This window comes from Salminus brasiliensis, chromosome 14, assembly GCF_030463535.1.
Source record: "Salminus brasiliensis chromosome 14, fSalBra1.hap2, whole genome shotgun sequence".
In the NCBI taxonomy this organism is placed as follows: Eukaryota; Metazoa; Chordata; class Actinopteri; order Characiformes; family Bryconidae; genus Salminus; species Salminus brasiliensis.
In genome coordinates, this window is record NC_132891.1 from 11,524,706 (window position 1) to 11,550,415 (window position 25,710).

Sequence of the window (25,710 nt, forward strand, 5' to 3'; positions counted from 1 at the left end):
AGAAAATCCAGCATAATCAAAACAGGGCTGGAAACGGACCAATTCTAAAACCCAAGAATGTTTCGTAACAGTCTTGACTCGTTATATTCACACTCTCAAATTTTACATACAGCGAACCCTGTGAAGAAAGCCCAAGTCAAAGCTGGTAAAATGTGATGGTGACTTTGGGAGAATATGGTGTTGTTGATACTGGAGGGCTGCACTTCACCTCTGGACTCTGCTAGTTATGGGAATACGGGTCGTCGTGCAAATCAGGGCTTGTGACTGTGACTTTGCCTGTGTCAGTGTCTGCAGAACGGGAGCTCAAACTTGACACACAATGAAGCGAAAGCCGAGGGACCAAACTGGGATCCATGCTAGGCTAAAAGCTAACTCTGGCTGATGCTTGTTTGTACCTTGTATCTTTTTTATTGCTTCTCTCCAGCATCTCTCACTGAAAGAACACAACAACATTGCAGGTAACAACTGACATTACGGGTAAGACTCTGGTATAAGTCATGTGTTTGTTTACAGTATTAAAACTGTGCTATAATGTGCTGCTTCTGTGAGCTTGTGATAGTCATAGCCGATAAAAGCAGAGCTTAGCAGTTTTTTTATGATGAAAAACAGCATTTCATTCTGAGGCAAAAAGACAGGGTTGTAAAATGGCATCTGAGTATTTTTGGCCCAACCAAGGACAAGACTAATTACACATATAAAAATAAAAATGTAAACACACAGTAAATGCAGTGTTTGGCTCATTTAAGAGGTTGCTTAGTTGCTTACAGTATACATTATTATTTTGAATGGGTCTGCTTTTTTACAAACACCCAATAATTAAGAATTAATAGTCAAAATAATCTATAGACTGCTTGATTGCCAATATAATCAATGGTGACATCACTAGTCTGTCATATTCAATGGTTTAACACTATTGCATAGTAATATTATCATATTAATAGTCTTAATGTTTATACATTTTGGTTTTAAAGAGGACAGAAATGTAATACTTTATAGTGTAGTATTCAATTCTAGGATATTAATTGCAACTGCCAGATCTTAATGAGCTAATCGCTTGCCTTTATTCCTCCACTAGCTTAATGCCAGGATCTTCACAGAGGAGAATCCAATAGCAAAGCACACGTTGAGAAATGACTGCACTTCCTGACGCATCATGCACTCACTCACCTTGACGTGGAGGGGGGAGCTTCCCCCAGCCCTTTAGCCGAACCGTCAGGCTCCTGTGCTCCTCCTATAGGAGAAGAGTGCTCCGGGGGGGCTGCCTGATGGGACACAGTATTGATTACCCAGAGATGTAGGGTTTTTTTAAAAGGCTGGCGGAAAAAGAGGAGGAGTAAGCTGGCCTGCTTGTGGCAGCAGCAGCGTCTGCATGCCTCTCCTGCAGATATCAGCACCCTCAGCATATTGTGCTAGTGCTGCACAGGAAAACGTGAATTTCACTCACAGACAGCTGAGTGTTGGGTAATTTAATTCACGGCCCTCCTCCACCGCCAGCAGTGTAAAGTGAGCCTCATTACCTTCAAGCACACTCGACCTTTCATCCTCACCCTGTAAAGGACAATGGACAAATAAGGTGGACGAGGAAATAACACACACAATTACTCACTGCATAGCCTGAGCAGGACATAACTAAGGACTTTGCAAAAGATGAAGATTCAGATCCTGAATGAACACAATCCTAGGTTATACACAAATCTGCAGGTTCACTTGAAAAGCCTATACATTGAAAAGGTTATGCACTGAATTCACTTAATTGCACAGTAATAAAATAATAAAATATGTACACCATATGTCTACATGTTTGTGGACACCCCTTCTAAGTAAGTCAGCTATTTTAAGTTGCATCCGTTGCTGACACAGCTGTGCCAATGCAGCGTGTCTAGTCCCTGTAGAGAAGTACTGTCAATAGAATAGGGCTCTCTGGAGCAGATAATAAACCTTTGACATGAACCTATTGACACCATTCCTAAAGCCAGGCGTGGGGTAGAGGGGTATAAAGCATCCCCTCAGCATCCTGACCTCACTAATGCTCTTGATGATAAATGCAATCAAATCCTCACAGCAATGCTCCACAATCTAGTAGAAAGCCTTTCCTTGGACAGTAGAGACTATAACTCAATTACTCAAACAAAGGCAGGATACATTCTTTTTAATACCCTTGATTTTGGAAGAAACTATGAATGAGCAGGTGTCTCAATACTTTTTTGTCCATATAGTGTATTACATAAATGATTAATAAGTGAATTAGCTGAAAGGCAAAATTGTATTAAATGGGCCCAAGAAGAGAAAACAGGGCTGTAAAACAGGCCACTTGCAAAACCCAAAAACTAAAAACAGTCTCGACTCATTATATTTACACCCCAAAAATGTACACATACCCAGACACCACAAAAAGCCTTTCGAAAAGTAAAGCTGCAAAGTGGTACAAAGCAAGAGCCACTTCAGAATATGATGTTTTTGAGGCTTTCAGGCTGTTTTCTGAGACATCTTTACCCACAGCACAGACCAGGCTCGGGCAAGCACCACACAGTGAAAGCACCATTTGGGCAAATGCTGCTGAGTAACACAGCGGTTGAGGCCACAACTGCAAATATCAGCATCATAAGATTACAACTGGGTTTTATGCACATTTTCATTGTACTGACAATAAAAACAGGGTCTTCAGTGTGAATCTCAGGAGAATATCTGCAGACGACGTGGCCCTCGTGTACGAGAAGATGACCTGAAGCAAGGTGTCAGTACACATAAAGTATGTTACACTGTATCCCACTCTAGGTTGTGCCTCACTTGCCCCTTTATCAACTGACTGCCAAACAAATCACATCTGGCCTCATTCATATTCTGAGTGTTAGGGCAATCTTAAGGCCCACTGCAGCCTGTACGTGCAATAGTAGACACAGGGAGGCAGTAAAGTGCTTCTCAAGAGCTGCAGCTACAAAGAGGTTCTGATTTTTAGAGGGCCACTAGTCCTGTGTCTTATTATAGTTAGCCCCTCAAGCCTGAGCATTTGCATCTGTTAAACATAACATTCAAGCCCCTTTATTTGGTAGGAAAGTGGCCTATACTGAGAACAAAAGCAAATGTTTTGTAGTTGTGAAATCCCTCAGCTTCGCTTTCAGCTAGTGCTTGTTTGGTTGTCAGAGTGGATAAGATATAAAATGTGATAAACCAAATGTAAAAAAGGTAATATAGCAGTTAAGTCCACTCATTTTTATGCAGCGAAAACTAATAAACGTATGCATCTCCAAGTTTTGACAGCCATGGATTTGAAGAAAAACACTGTGGCATGCACTGAAGACATGTAAATCAGCCTCCTGTGAGGCTTTTAAAGCTGATAAAATATCTGGTTCAGGGGATTTACTGTCAAAGCAATATTTCTTCAGTGTTTACAGTGCGTGCACTGTGTGACTCAATAAAAACAGAGTGTGGATTAGCGCAAATGTTTGGGGGTGACAATGAGATTACCTCATGTTAAATTTCCTTTTGGCATGGCACAATTCACACTCACATACCTCCAGCTCCAAATCCATTGGTGAAATGAAAGAGGCGCTTGTGTGGAGCTCTCTGGAGGCTCTGCTGGGGAAACTTGGTGAATGAGTCACCTCGAGCTGAGCTGGCAGCTGCTGGAGGTCTCTGCTTGTTGTGTGGTGGCGATGAAGGCGTCCAAAGCCACAGTTGACCAAACAGGACGGCCATGGAGCTGGTGTGAGTTCCTCCACAACTTTAAGGCTACAGATACTTGCCTGTTCTAAATAGTGGCACAAATGGGATTTTATGGGCTTTAAAAATTAATAAGGCCCTCTATACAAACATGACCTTTAATTACTTACAAATTAGTCAGTTACTTGTTTACTCGCTACTGCTTTGCCTCATCCACAGTGTTCTAATGTAGGCTAATCATTGCATGTTATTACAGAGCCCAAACTGAGGACATGGTGCCAGTCCATCACAGCGTATCACACATTATCACACCATTTACTCACACACTCAACGTGGAACCTGCAGTTTAGTGCCTACGTCTAGTATTATTATTACCCCACATTTTAGCCAGAAGTTTGTGGACACAGCTCTATTAGCCAAACGTATTGGATGAGCTTTTGGACCAACCATCTTTTGGGCCAAAGTTTTGGCACCCCACATCTTACCACACACCTATACCTTAGCAACCACTTAGCAACAGTTTCACAAAAACAGCCATAATAATCAATTTTTGCATGGCCAGTTTTCAGCCTCTCTTTACCCCTTAACATTAAACAGACTGTTGTTGTGATTAGGAAGTAAAATCAGAACAGAGATCATTTACGTATATCAATCTTAAGACTGACATGTTCATTAGTCTTAAAAAACGGACATATGTAAATGATCTCTGATGATTTCTGATTGGCTGCCCAGTATTCTGTCCCATTCAAAAGACAGTCCAGGCTTAAAACAACTCCTCAGAACCTCAACATGAATAGATGGTGCCTAACTGCTGTTGATTTTTGTGACATCACAAAACAGTGGTGTTATTACACTTTCCAGTATATAGACCCTTTAAATGACCAGGCCTACCCATGCGTCATGGGTGGAAAGTTGCAAAAGTAACAATCTGAGAGGAACAATAAAAACGGCGGTCCAGCAGCCACAGATCATCACTCATTCCCATGCTATGAGCCCCATTGAAATTGCCCCTTGTGCCCTGGTTCTGAGTACACACCGTTCTATAACATTACAAGCTGTTTAGAGTGCCTTTGAAGCGCTGCCCATCTGCTGCTCTTGGTGTAACATGATGTTCTGGTAATCTTTTCTTTTTTGGTAAAACTTTTTTTTAAAAACACAAGGTAACAGCAAGGCTGCTCCTCCAAGCAAAACTCATCTGGTTCTTGTAGCAGTCCACTTGAGCTGGTTCTCACAGCTGGCTCCAGGAGGCTTCCTGAAACGAGAAGGGCAGCTGGGTTGTGGTAGGGTCGTACGCCTGATTGCGTGTGACATCTTTATGGTTGATCAAGGGTACCGTGTCTTCTGCGCTCCAAGACTGCAGGAGAAGGCTGTAAAGAATGTGTTTTCTTTGTTTTCATGCAAGAGATCTGAGCTGTTTTTGGCTCAATTTTGATTCTATAAAAGTTGTGCAACCCCAGCCTGTGTGCCACAACAGAACATTATGAGCATGGAACATCATTATTTGGATATGAGAAGGAGTATCCAAGCAAGTGCCCCCAACAAATAAACCACACAGAAAGAAATATGGGAACACAGCTTGCTCAAACATGGGCATGTTATTGTTTCAAATGAGTTGAGCAACCGTGCAGATCAGATTGTTCCAAGTTGGAGGTGTGTACGGCCAGTCCGAACACAAGGGGACAGTAAAGGCTTTTTACAACACACAGCTCCCCTGATGCCTATTGCGCTCAACACTGTTCAGCATTATTGCAATAAGCTACTGCTTATTCAGACCTCAGTCCTTCTCATCACAGCTCATACATCCAGCGTTTCGCACCAAGTTCTGGCAGAATGAGGCGCTCCGTTTCTTTCTTTACACAAAATGAGACACTTGTAACCAGCAGGGTTTGGCCAGGGAGGTGTGGGTAATTGTGAAAGGTTTGCGGATGAGTTCAGCTTGCCTCCAGACGGCTGAGGTTGTTAATAAGCCTGGCTGTCTGTTGAATCATATGGAAAGCAGCCACTCGGTCTACACGAAGGAGGCTCAGTGAGTCAACCCACAAGGAGTGCATCCAGACAGGTGGTCAGAAACACAGCATGCAGTTAAGCAGTCATCACAGAAGTGGAAGTCTTCTGATAAACCTGGAGCTAAACAGTACACAGGCCTACTGTCTGTTTGGAGAGAACACATGAAACAAATCAAATTATTTGTGCATCTTTTTCCTACATTTTGTGGTAATAATATCTGCAGTGCAGTCAACACCATTTAATTGTTTTATTGCAAAAACAACATATATTAGAGCCTTCAACAAAATGACATAGAACACTAGTAGATCCCACCATTTCCACTAGCCTAGACTGTTGACACAAGGCAGATTTGGTTCATGGCTTTATGCTTTTGGTGCCAAATTATGACCCTCCCACCTATGAGCCCCAGCAGAACTTGAGCCATCAGACCAGGATACATTTTTTCCAGTCTTCAGCTGTCCAGTTTTGGTGAGCCTGTGCCCACTGCAGCCTCAGCTTTCTGGTCTTGGCTGATATACGAGGACCCTGACGTGGTCTTTTGCTGTTGTAGCCCATCCGCCTCAAGGTTGGACACATTGTTCGTTCCTTTCTACTCTCCACAATTGTACAGAATGGTTGGTCTGAGTTACTGAGACCTTTCTGGCAGCTTGAACCAGTCTGGCCATTCCCTTTTGACCTCCCTCATCACTAGGGCATTTGCAGAACGTCCGCTCACTGGACATGTTATCTTTATTGCACCATTCTGAGTTAAGATTAGAGACTGAGCAGATCAGCAGCTACAGATATAGGAACCAGCTTATCTTGCACCAACAATCACATTGCGCTCAAAATCACAGGGATCACATTTTTCCCCATTCTGTTTGATGACCTGAAGCTGCGGACTCATATCTGCATGATTTCATGCATTGCACTGCTGTCATGTGACTGGTTGATCAGTGGGTAGGTGTACAGATCTTTCTAATAAAGTGCTCATGCGTTTGTGATCTCCTGTTGTTGTGTCCTCTTTTTCAGTGATGTGATTTGAGGACTAATTGCACCCCCTTGCGAAGACAGTTGGAACTGCTGAGCACGGCTTCCTAATGACCTGCACATTCCCTAATTAGCACTTAAATAACCAACTAATTATCAAGCTGATTAATCAATAGATAAATTAGGTATACTGATTATACTTCATATACTGATTATGTATCAGAAAATACACAATATCACTTCTTATGATCATAATATAGCTTATTTTGTGTTTTACTGGTGACATATTACATTTAATGAGACTGTAGTCATTCTTACTCCCCTAGATTCGTTCATAAATTGCTGTGTGCACTTTATTGCCTACCAATATTGGTCTTATCTGCGTTCAAGACTAGATCTGAACCCTTGAATTCATGCTATTCATGTTTAGGGGATATTTTTGGCCTAAAATACAATACTAAAGCTCAGAAATGAGAGCTGTGGGAAACAGCAAAGCAGTCCAGGTGCTGTCACCACTCACCAAACAATGGAATAAAATTAAACACAAGAAGGATTTAAGGATTAAATGTCCCTTAATAAGTCCAGAGTAGATCCTGTTCCTCACAGATATGCATAAGCATAAACCCGGTGAATCTAAGCTAGCTCGGTGCTTCCTATGCTAACCCCAGGCTCCATCAGCTGATGTGTTTAGAGCAACAGGCTTAAGAGAGAGCCAGTGCAGCTGGGAAGGAGGGAGGAAGAAGAAGAAGAAGAAGAAGAAGGAGGAGGAGGAGGAGGAGGAGGGAGAGGGAGGTTCCTAGCAGCTGGGAGCTATTTCACCACGTGACAGCAGGGCTGTTTGTAGCAGCCATCATATTACCCAACACAAGCCCAACCTAAAAAAGGAGAGAAGCAGAGGGACGAGGCGGAGAGCCATGGCTTTGCACAGGAATACCGTTTGAAAGAAGCTCCTGTCTCCGCTTATGTTCAGCTAGCCCGTGTAGTCTTCGTGAAGTGCAGGTAAGACTGGGCGTCTGTTGCTTTGGTTTTAACCGGTTCGAGGCTTTTGTTTGAGCTGGATGTGCTCATGTAGTCCACACGGGTCACATATCCCACATACCCCGTGTTTCAAAGCCCTAACGCGGTGCTGAGGGGCGCAGGAGTCCATTCAAGCAGCCAGAGCCGAAGCTTAGACGGAACTAGACGAGATGGGTCGCGTTTGGGCTTCTCAGGCTGCCGCACCCTAATGTAAATAATGAAATGCACGAAACGATGAGCGTAGCTACTTCCTGCGAAAAAACAGGGGGAGAACATGTCGTTACTTCATGTTCACTAGCTAGAGGTAACAGCCAGGTCACAGCCTTAATGAGCACCGTTTAAACAAAGTAACCCTCAGCCATGCCGTCTTTGTTCGGGCTAGCGGTCACACCGTGCCCTCAACAGGCTGCACAAAGCCATCTACCCGATACCTGCTCAGCTAACGAGCTCCTACCCAGGCTCCTACCCAGGCTCCTACCCAGGCTCCCAGGCTGCTCTTCACAATGTGTCTCTCAACACCAGCTAACGCTGCTACAGACAAACAGCCTGCTGGAAACGTGGCCCACCATTTCAGTTTCATTATTATTAGTGTCTGTCTGTGAGCAGTTTTGTCTCACGGCTCGAGTTTAGACTGTTAAACATGTTTAACCAAAGCCGGGTTTTATCGACGTCTCTAATCTTCACACAAGCTTTCGGTAAACACTAGCGATAGCTAGCTGAGGTCCTGCTGCGGGAACTCGCGCCTACATGTTTACCATTAGCTAACGTAGTTAGTTAGTTAGCTAGTTTTTGTGTGTGGGGTTTATTTCCCCCATGGCTTTCTGTCAGGTACCAGCTCTCCACGTTTATCAAACGTTTGGTTAAAGTAACCTTATCTCCAGAAAAGGCTTCGGCAGGGTTTTGTTCTGAAGGAAGTTGAGAAGCGGGCTCGCTGGTCTGGTTGGCGGTAGCTAGGCTAGATACGTAAGAGCCAGTCTAGACCGCTCGAGGACAGCAGGTAGGTTGTGGTTCCTCACGTAGTGCAACACCTAGCTAGTACCTTCCTTCAGGCTCTTTATGCACCATTTGCAGTTCCTGAGCTCAGGAGGTGTCTGCTCTGAAGCGGGGTTGTTTCTGGTGCAATCATGGACAAGAGAGCCACTGCTGGGGAAGTAAGTGTGCAGTTGTAGCCTACTAGTGTATTCAGAAAGGTGGGCTTACAGGGTCCTTGGCTAAGCCTTTTCTTGTTCAGTGGGAACTGACTGGATATTGGTTGAAGGGAAGTGCATGAGACTTTTACATCATGATTGAATATCCTTAATAATCAGTAGTCATTAACCCCAATTTAGGGTTTAGTTTCAACCCAGCACATAAATGATGCACATCAGCCATAACAATAAAACCACTGAATAACATTTCTCATTGCAGCAGGATCTACATATTAGGCAGCAAGTGAACAGTCAGTTATATAAGGTGATGTTGGAAGCAGGAAAACTATAGAAGTACATAAGTATACAAATCTAAGGGCCAATTTGTGATGGCTAGATGACTGCGTCAGGGCATCACCAAGCAGACAGGTCCTGGTGGGCGTTCCTGGTATGCTTTGGTCAGTACCTACCAAAAGTGGTCCAGGGAAGAGTAACCTGTTGACCTGCCGACAGGGTCATGGGAGCAGAAGGCCAACTGATGTGGTCCATGGAGACCTCATCTCTCAACTTGCAGGATTTAAAGCTATGCTGCTAACGTCTTGGTGCTAGATATCACAGGACCTCTTGGAGGTCTTGTGGGGTCAGAGGTCTTGACGGTTCAGACCTGTTTTGTCAACATGAGGGAGGCCTACACAAAATGAAGCGAGTGATTAATGTTCTGTCTGATCGGGGGATATTAAACACCAGTTGCAGTGGTGTGTGTGTGGAGCAGATTTTCTGGAATTGCTGTAGATCAGGCAGTGATTTCATCATAACAGGCCTTTCAAGGATTGCAGGATAGCTCTTGATTGGCTAATATCAGTGTGAGGTTGCTCTTCTTGTCCTGTTGGTTAGCATGTAGTTAATCAACCACAGAAAGCAGGTGGTTCATGATCAAACGTTTCTGCTGTGGTAGGGACCAGAGGGAGCAAACAGGGATTTTAATCTCCTGTCTATCACTGCCCTGACTGATGCCCAGAAACCTGACTGCTCAAAGCCTTGGAACAGTTGGATCCATGTGAGTGACTACTAGCACACAGTGTCCCAGTGCTGACCTGGCTCAGTAGTTTGTGAAGTTGTTGGCTTAAGTGCCACTTTCAAGCCTCTGGGAACAGACAGTTAGTACCTAAAAGTGGGTAAAGTGGGACCTGGCAGTTCACGGTGTCTCCCAGTCCTATGACACAATGGCTTTTACTCATTCATGCTCACAGGTGGCAATTATATTCAGAGCCCTTTTTCATTTCCAGTTTTTGCATCCTAGTACCCTGGTTTATCCACTGACTTTAGTTTGGAGCAATTTTACTATTTTTTTTTTTTTACTAAAATATTAAATAATTTTACTACTCTGGTCAGAACTAACATGGGGGGGGGGGGTAGACTTTAGGTTGCTGGTTTAAAGAGGAAGCAGCGGTTTAGCAGCACAGCACATCAGGCTTCCTCATTAGAGAAGCTAATTAGCTAACAGCACTAGCCTAATACTGATCAGGGCCTGTGCCTTTGAGCAAATAGTATGCGTGTATTTGTGGTGGTTTCACGTGGTCCCATTTGCAGCAGTTGTGCTTAAGGGGTTAAAAAGATGCTGGCTCTATTTTCAGTTACCCCCGATCAAATACTCACTTTTACTTCACAGTTCGGAAAGGGTTTAATATGTGCTGGAGGGTCTCTGATATGTGCTCTCTGAGGCCCTTCTCAGTGTGAGATGATGTCTGATGCAGTACAAAGAAAAATGAAACTGCTATAAATACTTAATGTCTAATTTTCTCAGAGGATAAGGCTGATCTGAATGGAAATGCATTTAGGGAGAAGCCCTTTGAAAGAGGATTACCCCAGGAATGTATCTGAATATCTGAGTAGTGCTCTGGATGCACACTCTTCCTTGTGCACAACAATTTTTCATGCTTCCCTCTGACCTTGTGATCCCGTTCATAAGGTGAGGAGGAGTTCCTAAAATGATAAATGCTGCAGTCTGTCTAAATGACATGCTGTGCTGTCATGCGCCCTGTGTCTCTTTTGTTTCCGAGTTTAATTTGCTGGAGGGTATGTAGTGTTGGTGGGGTGGAGCAGGACTCATGAGGGGTTTCTTTATAATGGCAGCTTGTGCTTTCTGTGTTTTGTGCCGTTTCAGTTTTGTCTGTCACCATTGTTAAACTGTTTGGTTGGCTGCAGAGTTATGCAACTTGTCTTAACTGGTGAAAAAACAAAAAAAGAACCTTGGTGTTGACTGAAGTCTAGTGAATGATCTTTTAACTGAGCTGTCTAGCTGAATGTGTGGATGTATAGCCCATCAAAGAGGTGTCCATGTTTAGCAGTGTTTAGACTGCCTGGCTGTTACTGTTGCTAGACCAGCGAATGTTGCTCCAGGACAAAATTAAGTATTTGTGTGGTGCACCTAATACTGGAGTTTAATGATAGTTTAAAGTCTTTATTCAAGCAGTCTCTTTCTGTGGTTTTTTTTCTTAAGGATGTTAAGGAGTGCCTGATGGAAACCCACTAAGCAGGTTGTCTGTACAGTGAACGCCCTGCTGTGTGCATAGTTACTTGCTGTTTACTAATTAGGGAGTTAATTAATTGGAGACTTAATGGAATATAGTTGTTTAGATGTGAACATGCATGCTAACATGTGAAAGGAAACTTGTCACCAGATTACATCATGTCACGTTGACTCTTCTAGCCTAGTCACTTCATATATGGCTATACCAGTATGCTATAGAGGTTTCTGCATAGTGGGTAACGAGGCTGTGGAGTGGAATTAGGAGTGTGCAAGGTAAAACTAATGAATGTCCTGCTACAGTCCATCAAACTACAGTGTCCAAAGGTGTGGACTCCTCTTCAAGTTAATGTGTTTTGGTGATGCCGATGTGCATATTCGCACACACTGCTTGTCTAGTCCCTGTAGAGAAGTACTGCCAATGGAATAGGACTCTCAGGAGCAGATGACTATGAACCTCTGCACCATGCCTTATGCCAGGCCTGGTCAACTGTGTTCTCTGAAATGATGGTGGGCTGAATTGGGGATGAGGTGGGCTGGTGATCGTCCACCATCCTAACCTCACAAACGCTCTAGTGCCTGAATGCAGTCAGATCCTCATAGCAATGCTCCAAATTCTAGTAGAAAGCCTGCCCTGGATAGTAGACAGGATAAACTGGCCAGACTGTGGGTTGAGGCCTTTATCCATACCCTGCTAAGCATGTTGTGAATCAGCCTGGTTTACAAGGCTCCTAATAAATGTTTATTAAAGGAACTATAAAAAGTTTGAGCTGTTTGTGTTTGTCTGTGAAATAGTGGCTGGGTGTATAGCTCCCGTGGGACTTTGCTGTATGTCGGTCTGTCTGCTGACTCGGTGCCTCTCTGACTGAGACAGTGTGTCCGGCTGTCTGAGTTGAGCTCTCTAACCCCCGGTTTGCAAAAGCATTTTCTCACAGTATGTACTGTGTACACTATGGTTAACCTCATGTTTGAGAATGTGACCTAATTTTAAACCAGCAGTGAGTGTAAATTATCAGCAGGGGACTCGGAGTCCCATATACAGGGGACTAGGTTGCCAACTTGCTGTGAACTGATTATACAAGATGAAGACAACAGAATGGAAGTGCCTGACAATAAATGTCATACTAGGCAATAAATTAACTTTAGGAGTTGTGTGTATCCACACTTATACAGCCCTTAGCTTTTTTGCAGATATGACCATTCCAGATGTAGGGAAAAACATAAAAAATAAAAAAGCTCAAGACTAGCTCATGTAGTTGACAGGCACACTGTGTGGTTTAAACACTGCTGTAGCATTGGAGTGCGATTATGAATTCTCATATTTGAATTGAAGTCTTTTGTGGCCTGAAAAAAGCAACCAACTGTTGATCTGAACTGTTAGTTTCTTTGGGTGCTTTGATGGTTGATGCACAGTTTGTATTGGACTGATGCCTGTATTAAATGACCTATTATAGAAAAACTCCTCTTCAGTGCTTGTGCACATACATTTAAGTATCTGGCATGCCTACCAGCCCACAAACTGAAATGACGACCCTATCGGTTTCTTTGTCAGCTGCCCATGTCTGAAATCATTGTGTCTCCTACTGTTCAGATTGGGCTCCCCAATTCTACAACACAGGACACCTTAGCATTATACCCTTTTTATTTATTTATTTATTTATTTATTTTTTTTTTTTCTTCCCCCCTTCCTCTTTGTACCAGACCTGCTAGCACTGTTAAGGGATACATCATGCACCCCCCCCCCCACCACCCCCCCCCCCAAGGACGGCAGAGTTGAGTAGATGTTTGTTTTTAATGGCATTGTCCCAGTTACAGTTGGCAAAAACCTGTGTGTAATAACCGGTTCACCAAAGGGACAGGCTACAGCTGACTTGTTGCCCTAAATGTTTTGTTAGTATCCGCCACACGATCAACCTGGCATGCTAATATTAATGCTAACACACCAACCTGCTGCCTATGTGTGTTTTTTTTTTTTTTTTTTTTTTTTTTTTTTTTTTTTTTTTTTTTTTTTTTTTTTTTTTTTTTGGGGCTTTGCACTGAGCAGACTCCATTGGTTTATGTTCTGGTAATTTGGTTCTAGGGTCTGAGGAAGTGTTTGTGAAGGTGTGGGTGTTGTGTTCTGTCAACTGAAATTCTGTATGACCTTTGTTTTTCTCTTTAGTGTTGTCATTGTTTTGCCTCCACCCCCTGTAGCTGTGGGAATGTGAGTTGCTCTCAGGGTTACACCTGTGCTGTATGGGTATGAGTTTGGGCTTGCTTTGTCTTCCTTTTTCTTATCGTTCTTTCATTTGAAGCTAAATGACTCTTTGCTGATGCCACTGCGGTTTGTATGGTGTCTCGTGGTGTTGAATGTCCCCTATGGGTGTGAGAGTGTTGCCATCCAATTAGGGGTAGGCTATGAGGTGCAAATATAATGCAATACCTTTTTGAGTAGTTTACATGGTGTGAGTCACTAGTTTATAGCTGATAAGTTGGAATGAACAGAGTGGAAACCTCAAACTAGTACACGTTTTATTCAGTTTTGCACCCATAATAGGGATGCAATGACTAATTGTCTTGGTTGTCTAAAACTGATGAGCGAATTAGTTGGCAACTATTGTAATGTTTGATTATTATTTTTATTTATTTTTTTGCTGTCCTGAGACATTATTGGAGAACTGATTAAGGGGAAAAGGGTTTAGTTCCATTATTTATTGTTGCTACTTGGTTTAAAATTGACAGGAGAAAATTGCAGATTTATGTAGTATCGGCAGAAATGCAAATGTATAAATGACCTCAGTTAAATTTAAAAGCTGATAACTACCTTAGGTATTTTGTAATTGTGTAGTTCATAACCCAAATAATGGATTGTTTGAATAATCAGGTTAAATAATCAAAAAGTAATTTGTTCTATTCTCTAATGACTTGTTTTTCATGTGACCGTGGCACGTCTGGTTTGAGTTTCCTTTTAATTAAGAATAATATTCCTAAATGATGGTGCCTTTATTGATATTTGACCTTTGCTTTGTATTCAGTTTTCTTGTACACGTGTTTAAGCAGGGCAATTGGCAGACTTTGCTAAGGGCCGCCGCGATCAGATTTAATGACCCTTGCCGTAAACCACTCCCTAATCGCTATTCCTGTGACCCAAGCTGCTGGGAACTGTTACTTATCAGTGTGTGTTAATCAAAATATAAGTAGCATGATGTCATCCATCAACCACTGTGGATTGTCTAGTCTGTACTTAATGGTTGCATAGTCTGATGTGTAGCATTCTGTGTGGTTTATTGTATAGTGTGTCTGAAGAAACATCGGCCTTGCCTGGATTTGTTGTAGGTAACGTCGGATTGGCTGCTGCTGTTTTCATGTTAAACGTAGCACCATATCCTGGAAGAACTTGATTTGGTTTCTTACTCAAACACTCCTGCTGTGAGAAGTATTGACATTGGTATGGACTTTAAGAAGAACCAGTTTTTGTTTGCTAAAGAATTCTGTAATGGGTGGTCCTGTTAAATCATTGGTTCTGAAATGCTTTGCCTTTCACATTTTTGCTCAAAGCCAAATGGAAAAAAATCTAGCCCTTCTGGAGAGTCCCTGATGACCAATTTGAGAACCACTCATTTGTCAAAGGAGATGCACAAGAGTGTGAAGAATCCTTTTTAAAGAAAAGGACCCCTCCCCCCCCCCCTTCTTTTGAACTGTCCTACCAGCTGAAGAGCAACTTGGGAGCCTATTTTATTTTTAGTGTTTGTGTAGCTTTAAATGGCTGATTGGTTCAGCAAGAGTCTTGGTATGAATTGAGTAAGCCGCTTTTGTCAGTTCATCAATTAATCATTAGAGGATCTGCAGAGACCTCAAAGAGCTCCATGTGGTGATTCAGTGATCATGCACTCAGCGTCTGTCTGTCAGGAAGTGAGTCTCGCCACTGTTGGTTTCGGGGCTGCGTTTACAGCTGGGCGAGGAAGCTTCCGTTCCCATCACTTCCTCTGTGTGTGAGCACGAACAGTGAGCGCATCTCTTTCGGAGGCCGACGATTAGGTCACCGCCGGTCACATGAAGATCTCAAGCACTTGCTGTGTGTGTTGCGAGAGGGTCCTGCTTACTGTTAACGGAACAGCAGGGCTCGGTTATGAATGCACCTGTTCTGGGGCAGCCCTTAGCACGCAGGCTTGGAGAGCTGTTGGACTTGTTTAGTGAGGGAGGGAGCGATGCGTGCTAGCTCGTGGTTGCAGTGAAGGCAGCTGTCAGCACTGTAAGGGCTAGTTTGAGCATGCCGCAGTGTGGCTGAATTGCATTATTGCTTTAATCTGGGGGTCAACCCAAGTTCATTTGGGAGTTCACATGACTGGATTTGTTCCTTCAGAAGACGTTCTGATCTTTTTGCTCTGTATATTAATTCCCACACACACTCCCCTGGCAAAAGCTAAGCTCATTCTGTGTTAAAGGTTGCTCAGCCATTGTTTAGTTAATCACCACGGTTGTTTTAACCGATTACGCTGAGCAGCTAAGTGAGTTTCTTGTGAAATTGCTCTCCTGCGTCAGATGATTATTTTAGACTTAACTTGAGGGGAAATATGTTGTCAAATAGAATCCTAATAAAAGCAGGTTCATTCCAGACGTCACAAGTCCTGTGATGACACCACTCAGGAGTCATTTGACCGTGAAGTGGAGCGAGAACGACCGGTTGTGTGTACAGTACACGACCCATGATTTCCACTCGCAGCAGTGAAATCGCCTCGGTCAGAACTGTGGTAATTTGGTTTGCTAGAAGACCATTAACTGTGGCTTTCTCTTTACTGTTGTGTAATATTGATTGGAATCACATCGAAAGTGCTGCTTAGGGTTAATGGCTTTATCAGCACTCCCTGCTCCCTTCCTCCACTCCCTTTCGACGATGACGATGACTTGGCAGTACTTGGGCTGTGCCTTTGATGCACAGTAATGGAAGTGAGTGGTGAACATCAGTGTTCGATGTTGGTGGCTGTGACTTGGGAACTGAGCCTAGACCATGCCTGGTGTCAAAGGTCTTTAGGTGGGGGAAGTGTCCTCCCCTCCCCTCAACTAAAGCACACTGTGTGCATGCTTCTGTAGTGGCAAGCAGCAGAAGGTGGAATTGGAGCTGAACTTGCTGTGCCACCTGGTATAAAACGTTAAAGGTGGCTTGACTGACACAATTTAAGAGGGTTTGCATGCATCACCATCCACCTTCATTCCCATACTCACTCACTAGTTTCTTTTAATCAACCAGTTCTAAAGTTCACCTGTCACTTTGCCCCATCTGTCCAGCGTCTGAATCGAGTGGCTGTGTGACATTTCTGTTTACACCATGATTTGTCGTCATCTACCTTCCCAGCTCTCCTCCACCTCACACTCTCAGCTGCCTGCCAGATGCCTCAAGCATGTGACTAAAACCTGTCCATGCTGATGTCCCCGTTTCAGCGTAGTGGTGCTTCATTTAACGTGTGCGTCCTGCAAAACAAGTGACCATGCAGCGCATTGGGCGCTGCTGCTGATTTTAAACGGGTTTGATCGCTTTGATGGGTTTATCAGGGCTCTCCACGCTCATTTCCAAGTGAAGATGACTTTGCAATTCGTGGGCCGTGTCTTCAGTACGCAGTAATGGAAGTGAGAGGTGAAGGTTATTGTCCAAGTGGGCGAAGGGACAGGAAATTAAGCTGGGGGGTGTGTTTTTAAATGGGCCAAGCAGAGTCCAGGGAAGCCCACATTAGCATGAGTATTAAAATGTGGTCTTGACGGCAAACACAGAAGCTGCCACTGTTCCTTCAGCCCCTGCAAATCCACACCGTCCCCTTTGCATTTCAATCAGCTCCCCACTCATAAGCGCAGACGCTGCGACCAGCTGCAGGAGCCCCAGCCCCCAGGCTCCGAAAATAAACCTGCAGGAACAACACCACAGCGTGGTGTCACTTCCATGTGACGCGCTCTCCCACTCAGACGTGCTCCTTAACCGCTGCACTTCTCAGAAGTGGAAAATCCTCACATGGCAAGGTTTGCAGTTCCTTAGCCTTTAAAACAGGAATGCTGTTTGGTTTTGGAACTACGATCCCGTTCACATCTTTCTACTAGACTTTCTTCACTTTTTTTTTTTTTTTTGGTTGCTCTCCTCCTCTCTCCTCTCCCCCTTCAACTGTGCCCTGGTCCACTGCCATGTAGCTGTAGCGAAGGGGAACGCTTAAACCTGTGCACAAAGAGTGTGCAAATTAACATGTTTCTTACTTTCTAAAGGTTGGACAGCCATTGAAAACTATATTGTTTTGCATTCACAAACTCGCCACCCACTGCTTGGTTTTTCCTCTCCCTCTGTGAGCCCATCACTAGAGAGGCATGACCCATTTAAATGGTTGTTTACTTGTATTAGAAAAAGGGCCAAGACGCTCCTCAATGAACTCTTGTCTACAATTCAATTACGACTTGGCCCCTCTGGCAGTCCAGTATTTTTAAATACTGTTTGTTGGGCTCCGTCCCCTCTATGCCCTTCTGTGTTATTCACAGAACTGTGTACTGTTTGCTAATTATGATTCATATTAAAATAGGACTTTATGTCAAATGCTCGTGACCTTTTAAGGAAAGCTATGTTAGTAAGCCGTTAGGTTTCATGTAAAAATGCTACATGAGGAGACAAGCTTCTCTGTTCCTGCTCTGGGCTGAGTGTAAGGCTTGTGTATGTGTAAGGCTTGTTCTTTAGAGGTGACTTAACCCAAATTACACTTCCGGCCTGTAGGGGAGCCCAAGAGCTGGAAATGCCAATTCTGGCATAATGCTGCTTTAATGAACCGGTTTTGTTTATGTAATATGTAAATGTACATTAGGAAACTTTTTTTTTTTTTTTTTTTTTTTAAATCCCCTTAGTCTGTTTCCAAAGCATTGACCCTGTTTGCCCCATCACTTTATGCATCTCTTCTATCAGGATTAAATGGCCATGCCACTTTAATGCCAAGGCTTATTTAATACAAAGCTGATCACTCAAACCACTTCGGGAGGTGTTCTGAGATGCAGTTCGTCCACGTATTATAGCTGTGTAAAGGCATCTTTCACAACCGAAATGCCGGTAATATTTGCCACACACAGCATTTGCATATTTGCTTTCAGTCTGACTAACCGAGGATGCATTTGACCACCATGTGGCTAAAATCTTATCTAGAGATTCATCGTTTTGAGCTATTACAAGAGAAAATCTATATTGCTCCCATGCTCAAGCTACTGCTGAGGCTTGAATATTGTGTGGAAATCACATTGATTGTTTTGGTCCCTAAACCCACACATCGTTTGTCTTTTTGGCATTTATTTGGCTGTTGGTTTACAAACGATGCAAAAAAGGAAATAATTAAAACCCCATAAAAAATGCATTTCCAGAGTTGTTGTGCTGGTGGTTGGGTTTATCCAGCAAAGGACGATGCATTAACCACTACAGCCAGGGAAGTCTTTATGCAGTCTCCCTGCATTATGAGGTTTTATTGTCCTCTGCTGCCACTGACCCTGTCTGGGAGCCAGACAGAATATTGCTGCTTGTGGCTTTCCCTGAAAACAACACAGCTGCATATTATATATTTTTAAAGCCAGACATTTTGTTATTGCTTTTCCTGTTATCTTCTGCCTAGACAAGCTTAAAAAAGGAAATGGCTTGCCTTCTCTCCACCCCCCCACCCCCCCCCTCCCTTTATTTCCTTTTTTTTTTTTTTTTGGCAGATTGTGGTAGCTGGTGAACTGTTGTAAGCTGTAGTGATTTATGTCCATGCTGCCTCAAGTGCTGTAATGCTGCTGTGAGAAGTGCCCCAGATGCTCCTGAGGTGGTCTTAACCTTAGCTGAAGGAAAACTGCTGTGTAGGTTAGGGGTTATGTTAGCATGATTCATTGCAAAGTACGTTTCTTCAATATCAGTGTTTAAATATGTTTACAGGGGGGTTTGTAAAGCCATGTTCAGGTGCATGGTCTGTGTTCAAAACTTATTAGTCAAAATAGTGATTTTTCTTGAGAATGTCTTAAAATATCAAGTATTGCCTAACCTTAGGTATGTGGTTTTTGTCCAAAACTTGGCACATTAGGGCACATGTTCCGTTTTGATGCATGCAGTTGTTGAAATGGTAGCCCATGTGCTACCATTTCATATGCTGTATGCAGTTATCAATATGCCGCACTAAGCATAGTTCAAGCTGATTGGCGTTTGACTACAGTGAGTGAAAATGACACGTGTGTAAAGACCTGCCTGCTTCTTTAGAATTAGTTGTGTGCTACAGCAGCAATGAAGAGTAAGTGGTGGATTTGTTCGCGTACATACAGTGAACATGCTAATGTATTAAGGAGCGAAATACATTACTGACTGTACACCTCCCAAAAACCATTACTCCTGAGACAGACATGCCTAGTCTTTTTAGTAAAGGGTTAGAAGCCTGAGGTCTTTGCGGTAAGGGTAGCAAACCACACTGGGTATGTAACATCTGCCGAACAGAAATTTGTGTGTTTAGGTGGGTACTAACATGAAAGCAGCAGTCACTCAAGGTTGCCTGCTACCGTTGCTAACTCTTGCTTCTTTTTGCCTTGATCCCCATCTAATCTACCCAGGTGGGCTGAACCAGCACCTGTTTTGACCCAGTTTCCTGGCAACCCCTGGCCCAGAAAGAGAAGGTTGAGCTGACTGGTAGAGGGGCTGTGGTGAAGGAGCAGAAGCACAGCTGTTCCTTGTTTGACCGTTCCTCGCTGCATTTCTCAGGAGGGGGACACGAGGTGTTGTGGTCTACAGTGTCCGTAGCATGGGGCAGAAGGTTCCGGGAGGCATAAAGACGGTGGACATGCGGGACCCTGCGTTTCGGCCCCTCAAGCTGGAGCTGCAGGCCCTGGACTACACTAAACCCTCCCGGCTAGACATGCTGCTGGACATGCCCCCCGCCTTGGGTGACGTGCAGGTGCAGCACTCGTGGAACAATGACGACCGATCGTTAAACATCTTCGTCAAAGAGGACAATAAGTTAATCTTTCACAGACACCCAGTGGCACAGAGTACAGACGCCATCCGTGGCCGTGTGGGCTACACGCGGGGACTGCATGTGTGGGAGATCAGCTGGGCCATGCGGCAGCGTGGCACGCATGCTGTGGTCGGTGTGGCGACTGGGGAGGCGCCACTGCACTCTGTAGGATACACTGCGCTGGTAGGAAATAACAACGAATCCTGGGGCTGGGACCTGGGACGCAACAAACTCTATCACGATGGCAAGAACCAGCCCAGTAGAACCTATCCCGCCTTCCTAGAGCCAGATGAGACGTTTATTGTCCCTGACTCTTTTCTGGTGGTTCTGGACATGGACGAGGGGACTCTAAGCTTCATAGTGGATGGACAGTATCTTGGGGTGGCTTTCCGTGGACTGAAAGGTAGAAAGCTGTACCCTGTAGTAAGTGCTGTGTGGGGACATTGTGAAATCAGAATCCGGTACATCAATGGACTCGATCGTAAGTATTACATTTAATCCCAATATATAACTGCTTTGGCATAAATGTACTTTTTGTTTGTTTTTGGAGTTTGACCCTACATTGGACCTATTGCATTTACTGAAGAACACTTGAAGCCCTTCTTTACAGGTGTACTTTTTACTTTGTGATTTGTTCAGTGTTTGTCCTGGGGGGGGTTTTATTCACTATCTAGTTTAATATAGCGGTCATGCTCGCTAAGGAAACATGCTATTTTAAATACTTTCAGTATCCATGATCTATTTAAAAAAAGCATTGTGTGATTGATTAAATAATGATGAAATGTTGCACACTTTGCAGACCCCTTTCAATCAGTTGCTGTCTTTCTGCCCATTGGTGGTGTTCAGCTTATCAAGTGGCATGTCCCTTTCTAAAGAGCTGTGGATCAGATTAAAGCCATGATTTTGCTTGAATAACTCTTAAGCCAGTTGTGTTGTGGCTTGTGCAATGTTGAACTGGTGGTCATGGGAGCTGTGGCACAACGGAGGCCTCAGCATACAATTAAGTCTACAAAGGCAGTTCCATTCTCTTGCTGAGTACCATGACCTCAGTGTTTATCACTCTCAAACATCCAGGAAGCTAACTGTTCACCTAGCTGGTGTCTTGCTTTCCAATTTGTTCCATGTCCAGATTTCCCTCTGTGTGAGGAAATGATTCCACTGCCGAGGTCCTGCTCCATAAATATTCGCGCTCAACCATGGTTTCTTTATCCTTTTAGTTTTGATTTTTCCAAACATGGATATTGAAACAATTACATGTACAAAACAAACTTAAGGTACTTGTCTACATGTCTCAGATTTATGACCTTATTTACTTGGAAACTGATTCTGTTGTGGAGAGTTAACATTGAATAGTTCTATTGTGTTTAACTCCATTTCATTCTGGTGGTTAAGATGAGTCATACTGAGGCTTATTCCTAGAAATACCTTTTTAACCAATGAACCACACTTACCAGATTCATACCTAATTGGATAACTGAAGTGATGTCACCAATCGTGGCCTCTTGTAGCACTTTAATTGCTCCAGTAATTATCTCTGAGGTGCTGTTTTTAATTTGCTCTAATATCGAACTGCAATTTTGACAGTCTGAAAGCAGGGGGGGGCTTTTTATTAAGTTTAAGGTGGCACAGTTTCCAGAGAAGGGCGGGGTGGATCACCATTAGAGCAGGTGGTGAGATGACATTTCTAATTTTCACAAGTGCTGATAAAATGACAATTTGTATAATAAGGCACTGAAAACTCCTAGAAGTGCTGCTTTCATGAAATCAGAGACAACAAGCCTGCCCTCAAATCTGGACTCTAATGGGTATGGAAATAAGCTGCCATAATAAAGCAGTGCACACTGAATATGCATCCACCTCTTTGCTTTGGTTGCATTGCAGGAGCACTCCTTAAGTGAGAGCGGTATTGTCAAGAGCTGTTGAAAAATAATTGGGCAATTTAACAAAACATTAAGAACATCCCAGGGTGCTTTTGCCGTCTGAGCCAGTTATTAATCTCGAAATTGGTAGTTTTTACTTTTTGCACACAATGTGATCAAGCCTTTTTTTTTGTTTGTTTGTTTTTACTTTTGTCATTATGGCTTATAGCTCATAAATTAGAAATATAGTTTCACATTGAGAACTTCATAAGATCGAACTGAAAAGGATGTCCAACATCTGGCTAGTATGTTCATTTATACACACAATACCTGGTTTGGGCTATGGCACTGCTGAGCTGTTACTGAAGCCCAGAATGCTTTGATTGTGGCCTTCAGATTTTCTGTATTGCTTGGTCGGGTGTCTCCTCTTCCTCTTGGCAATACCCCATAGATTCTCTAGGGGGTTCAGCTAGAGGGTAACTGGTCAAGTAAATATCCTAGTCAGCGAAATTTGAGATACCGTAGTATGTTGACTATATCGGGGATCTAATGGTATTCTCATTTTGTATATACTAGCAGTGCACTGTTTTAACCCAGCAGTAGCATGAGGTTCTGCTGCCAGTGTATTTCTACTTATTCTGGTGGCAGGATGCTTATGATGCTTATTGTATGTAATGGATTTTGCCATGCCTTGTTTGTGGCATTGGGCTTAAAATGTGTCTGGATAGGCCCTGCTAACTGGAGACTTGCTTCTAAACTGGTCTGGTTTCTGTTACAGCCTCACCAACCCCACCCTAAGAAGCCTTGCAATTATATTAATTTAAAATGTAACGCGTCCATTTCATTGTTCTGGTTCTGATTGGCCAACAATGAGATGTTTGACAGTTTTGTTGGATGTGGATTTAGGCAGTTGTTGAAGCCTTTTAGTTTAGAACATTTGCCAAAGACGAATGAGTCCTGCCAGCATTTAAAGCATGATGCTTGAGTGATGTAATCACTGTGCGGTCCTGTAATAAGAGCTGGCAGAGGGGGTGAAGTGTGATGCAGCTGCGTGTGAGCAGTCTAGCCAGTGGATTTACCATAAACGCCCTGTTTTCAAAGGAAACTGTCTCATGGTCCCCAATTACGTTCTGTCTAATCAAACCTGTGTCCGTCATCCTGCTGGTGCTTTTTTTTTTTACTCAGATGGTGGAACAGCTCTAAAAGGCCTCCCCTCCAGCGAGTGAGCGATAGTCAACATAGCATTTAATGATGACCTGATTCCAGGAAGATGTTTGTAATGCAACCTTAATGCAAAGCATCAGCTCAGGATACAGGTGTTCCTGTGTTTGCTCTCCTGCGAGAGAAGCGAACAGCAAGCCTCCAGCCAGCACATTACTCAGCCTCTTGAGTCTCTGGTCTTGGCCCACTTTAGTGTCCGTGTAGTTGTCTTCTCATTGCATTTCTAATGCATTTCCTCTAGCTTGGACTTGAGGATTCAGCTTATGGAGGACCATGGCTTGCTGTTGCCATGTTTCCTTCCCCAGAGCCTTAGTTTTAAGTGTGTATTTTATGAAGTAATCTCCATACTGCAACAGGTGGTGGAGAGAGAATTCGATGAAGCAGAGATGCTGTAATATTGAAACCAGTCTAAAGGACTTCCTCTAACCCACTGGTCTGCATCATCTCTGTTCAGTGGGCAGAACCCAAAGCTGTATCAGATCTGGCAGGCAATGGCCTTTATTGTTTTTATTAGACTCATTTCTATTTAGCCAATTTTGTGTGTTATATGTGTATGCCATGAGTTGCCTATTTGTTTAGTGTTTTCAGACTTGGTCAATGTGAGCTCAGACACCCTTTGACTGATTTGTGTTTGTAATACAGTTGTCCTAAAAGAAGAATTTGGGTTTCAGTTCTAATACCAGTATATCCCGGCGCTCAATACCAACCAGTGCTGAGGCACAAAAAATTGGCTTGAATGTAATGGGAAAAGTAATGGTTTTAAAGGCCAAATGCAAATTTCTAGTTCACGTATTGAAAGTTGAAATTATGATAATAAATTGACACTTGGCAAAGTACTGAGCTTTCAGTTCTTTACATTGAAATTGGTGCTTGAACAACTGTACAAAATGGATTTGTAGCTGGCCTCATGGTGCATCTAACACTATTGGTTTAGACTACAATGTCTGCATATACTAGGAATAGTTAAATAACCCCAGATACTGACTCAGTTGGTATCTGAATTTTTTTTTTTTTTTCTTTAATTTAAAATGGGAAATGCTAGGCTAACATAACCGCTGTCTCCTCTCCCCGAAAAGATTTTTAGCCCACTCAAAATGTCTATTTTAGTTTCAGCTTGTTAAGTCCTTGTTTATTCTATCCCACGCTTGCATTTTGGCTTTAGTGATGTTATAACTTTTCCACCTTGTCCTAGCATAAAAGGGCTGAGCTAATGTGGCATAATGTATCAAAGGTAACTTCATGTGATTGGCACCAAAATGCTCACCTATGTATATATGCAGATCACTGGCTGTAACCCTTTGTCACTGTAATGTTATTCCAGTGTTCATGGACTTACTGTATTTTCTTTCGTTCTGTCTGCAGCTGAGCCCCTGCCTCTGATGGACCTATGCAGACGCTCGGTTAGAGTAGCGTTGGGCCGGGAGCGACTGAGTGAAATTCATGGACTTCCCTTACCAGTCTCCCTCAAGAACTACCTACTTTACCAATGATAGGAGTGCCTTTTCAGCAGTGCACGGTGAAGCGCTCGTTCTCTCTGGGATAACTTCTCTTTTTTTTTTTCCTGACAAGCCTGTTTTCTTAACTGCTTTTCTCCTCACTTTGGATTTTGGTACAAGACTTGTTGCTAAAAACGTGGTCTGTTTTTACCAGTCACACCAAGGACGCCTCTCTCACGTTTGAAGTGTTTACGGTCACATTTTGGCGTCCCTTTGGTTACTTTTAAACCCCCCCCCCATTTTTGTGGCTTGCTTCAGTAATATACTGGAAACACAATGGGAGACGTACAGAAACCTGTGGCATGAGCTGGCCCAGATGAGGAAAACAAGTCTGTATGACTGGAGGGAGATGTGCAACAAGTTTGGAACATCAGCTGTCTTGCCATGGCTGCCTGTAGTTTCCTCCCATCTTCGGTTTTTCTTTCTTTTTTTTATTTATTTTTTTTTTTTTCTTTTTTTTTTTTAAACTAGAACTACATGGTGGTGCATTTTGCCAGGTTTACTTTTTGAATGCTGGATGTGTAATCAGGTTGCTGCAGTGTTTTAGAACGGGTTTAAATGGGCAGCAGTAATAATTGTCAGTCATGTATGAAAGTTGGTCGTTAATGAATGCAAAGTTCCTGGGCATGAATTATGGATCTGTTTTAAGTGAAGGTTTTTAATCACCTGCTCGTTCTTTACCTTTTACAGTTTGTAGAATCAATGCAGCTAAATGTGAGGTTTAAGACAAGGAGCTCTTTTTAGCAGGGTGCAAATGTAAGTTGACTCATGAAGCAAACTGTGTGCGTGGTGATGTCCAACCCCCCCCCCCCCCCCCCCCCTTTTTTTTTTTTTTTTTTTTTCTTTTTTTTTCCCCCTCCTGGCAGG

General features: G+C 43.2%; 1 protein-coding gene across 1 annotated transcript; it reads left to right on the plus strand.

Moving 5' to 3' along the window:
• Positions 1-7,497: 7,497 nt before the first annotated feature.
• spsb1 (splA/ryanodine receptor domain and SOCS box containing 1) lies at positions 7,498-25,644 on the plus strand. The gene is made up of 3 exons (XM_072696805.1): positions 7,498-7,635; positions 19,867-20,748; positions 24,710-25,644. Exons 2-3 carry the CDS (start codon positions 20,055-20,057, stop codon positions 24,835-24,837), a joined length of 822 nt encoding a protein of 273 aa, XP_072552906.1. The 5' UTR covers positions 7,498-7,635; positions 19,867-20,054; the 3' UTR covers positions 24,838-25,644.
• The last annotated feature ends 66 nt before the right edge of the window (positions 25,645-25,710 follow it).

Coding starts and splice junctions, on each gene's coding strand:
- spsb1 (XM_072696805.1), top strand. CDS start 20,055: ATGGGGCAGAAGGTTCCGGGAGGCATAAAGACGGTGGACATGCGGGAC. Junction 20,749..24,709: donor GTACATCAATGGACTCGATC/GTAAGTATTACA, acceptor TTCTGTCTGCAG/CTGAGCCCCTGCCTCTGATG.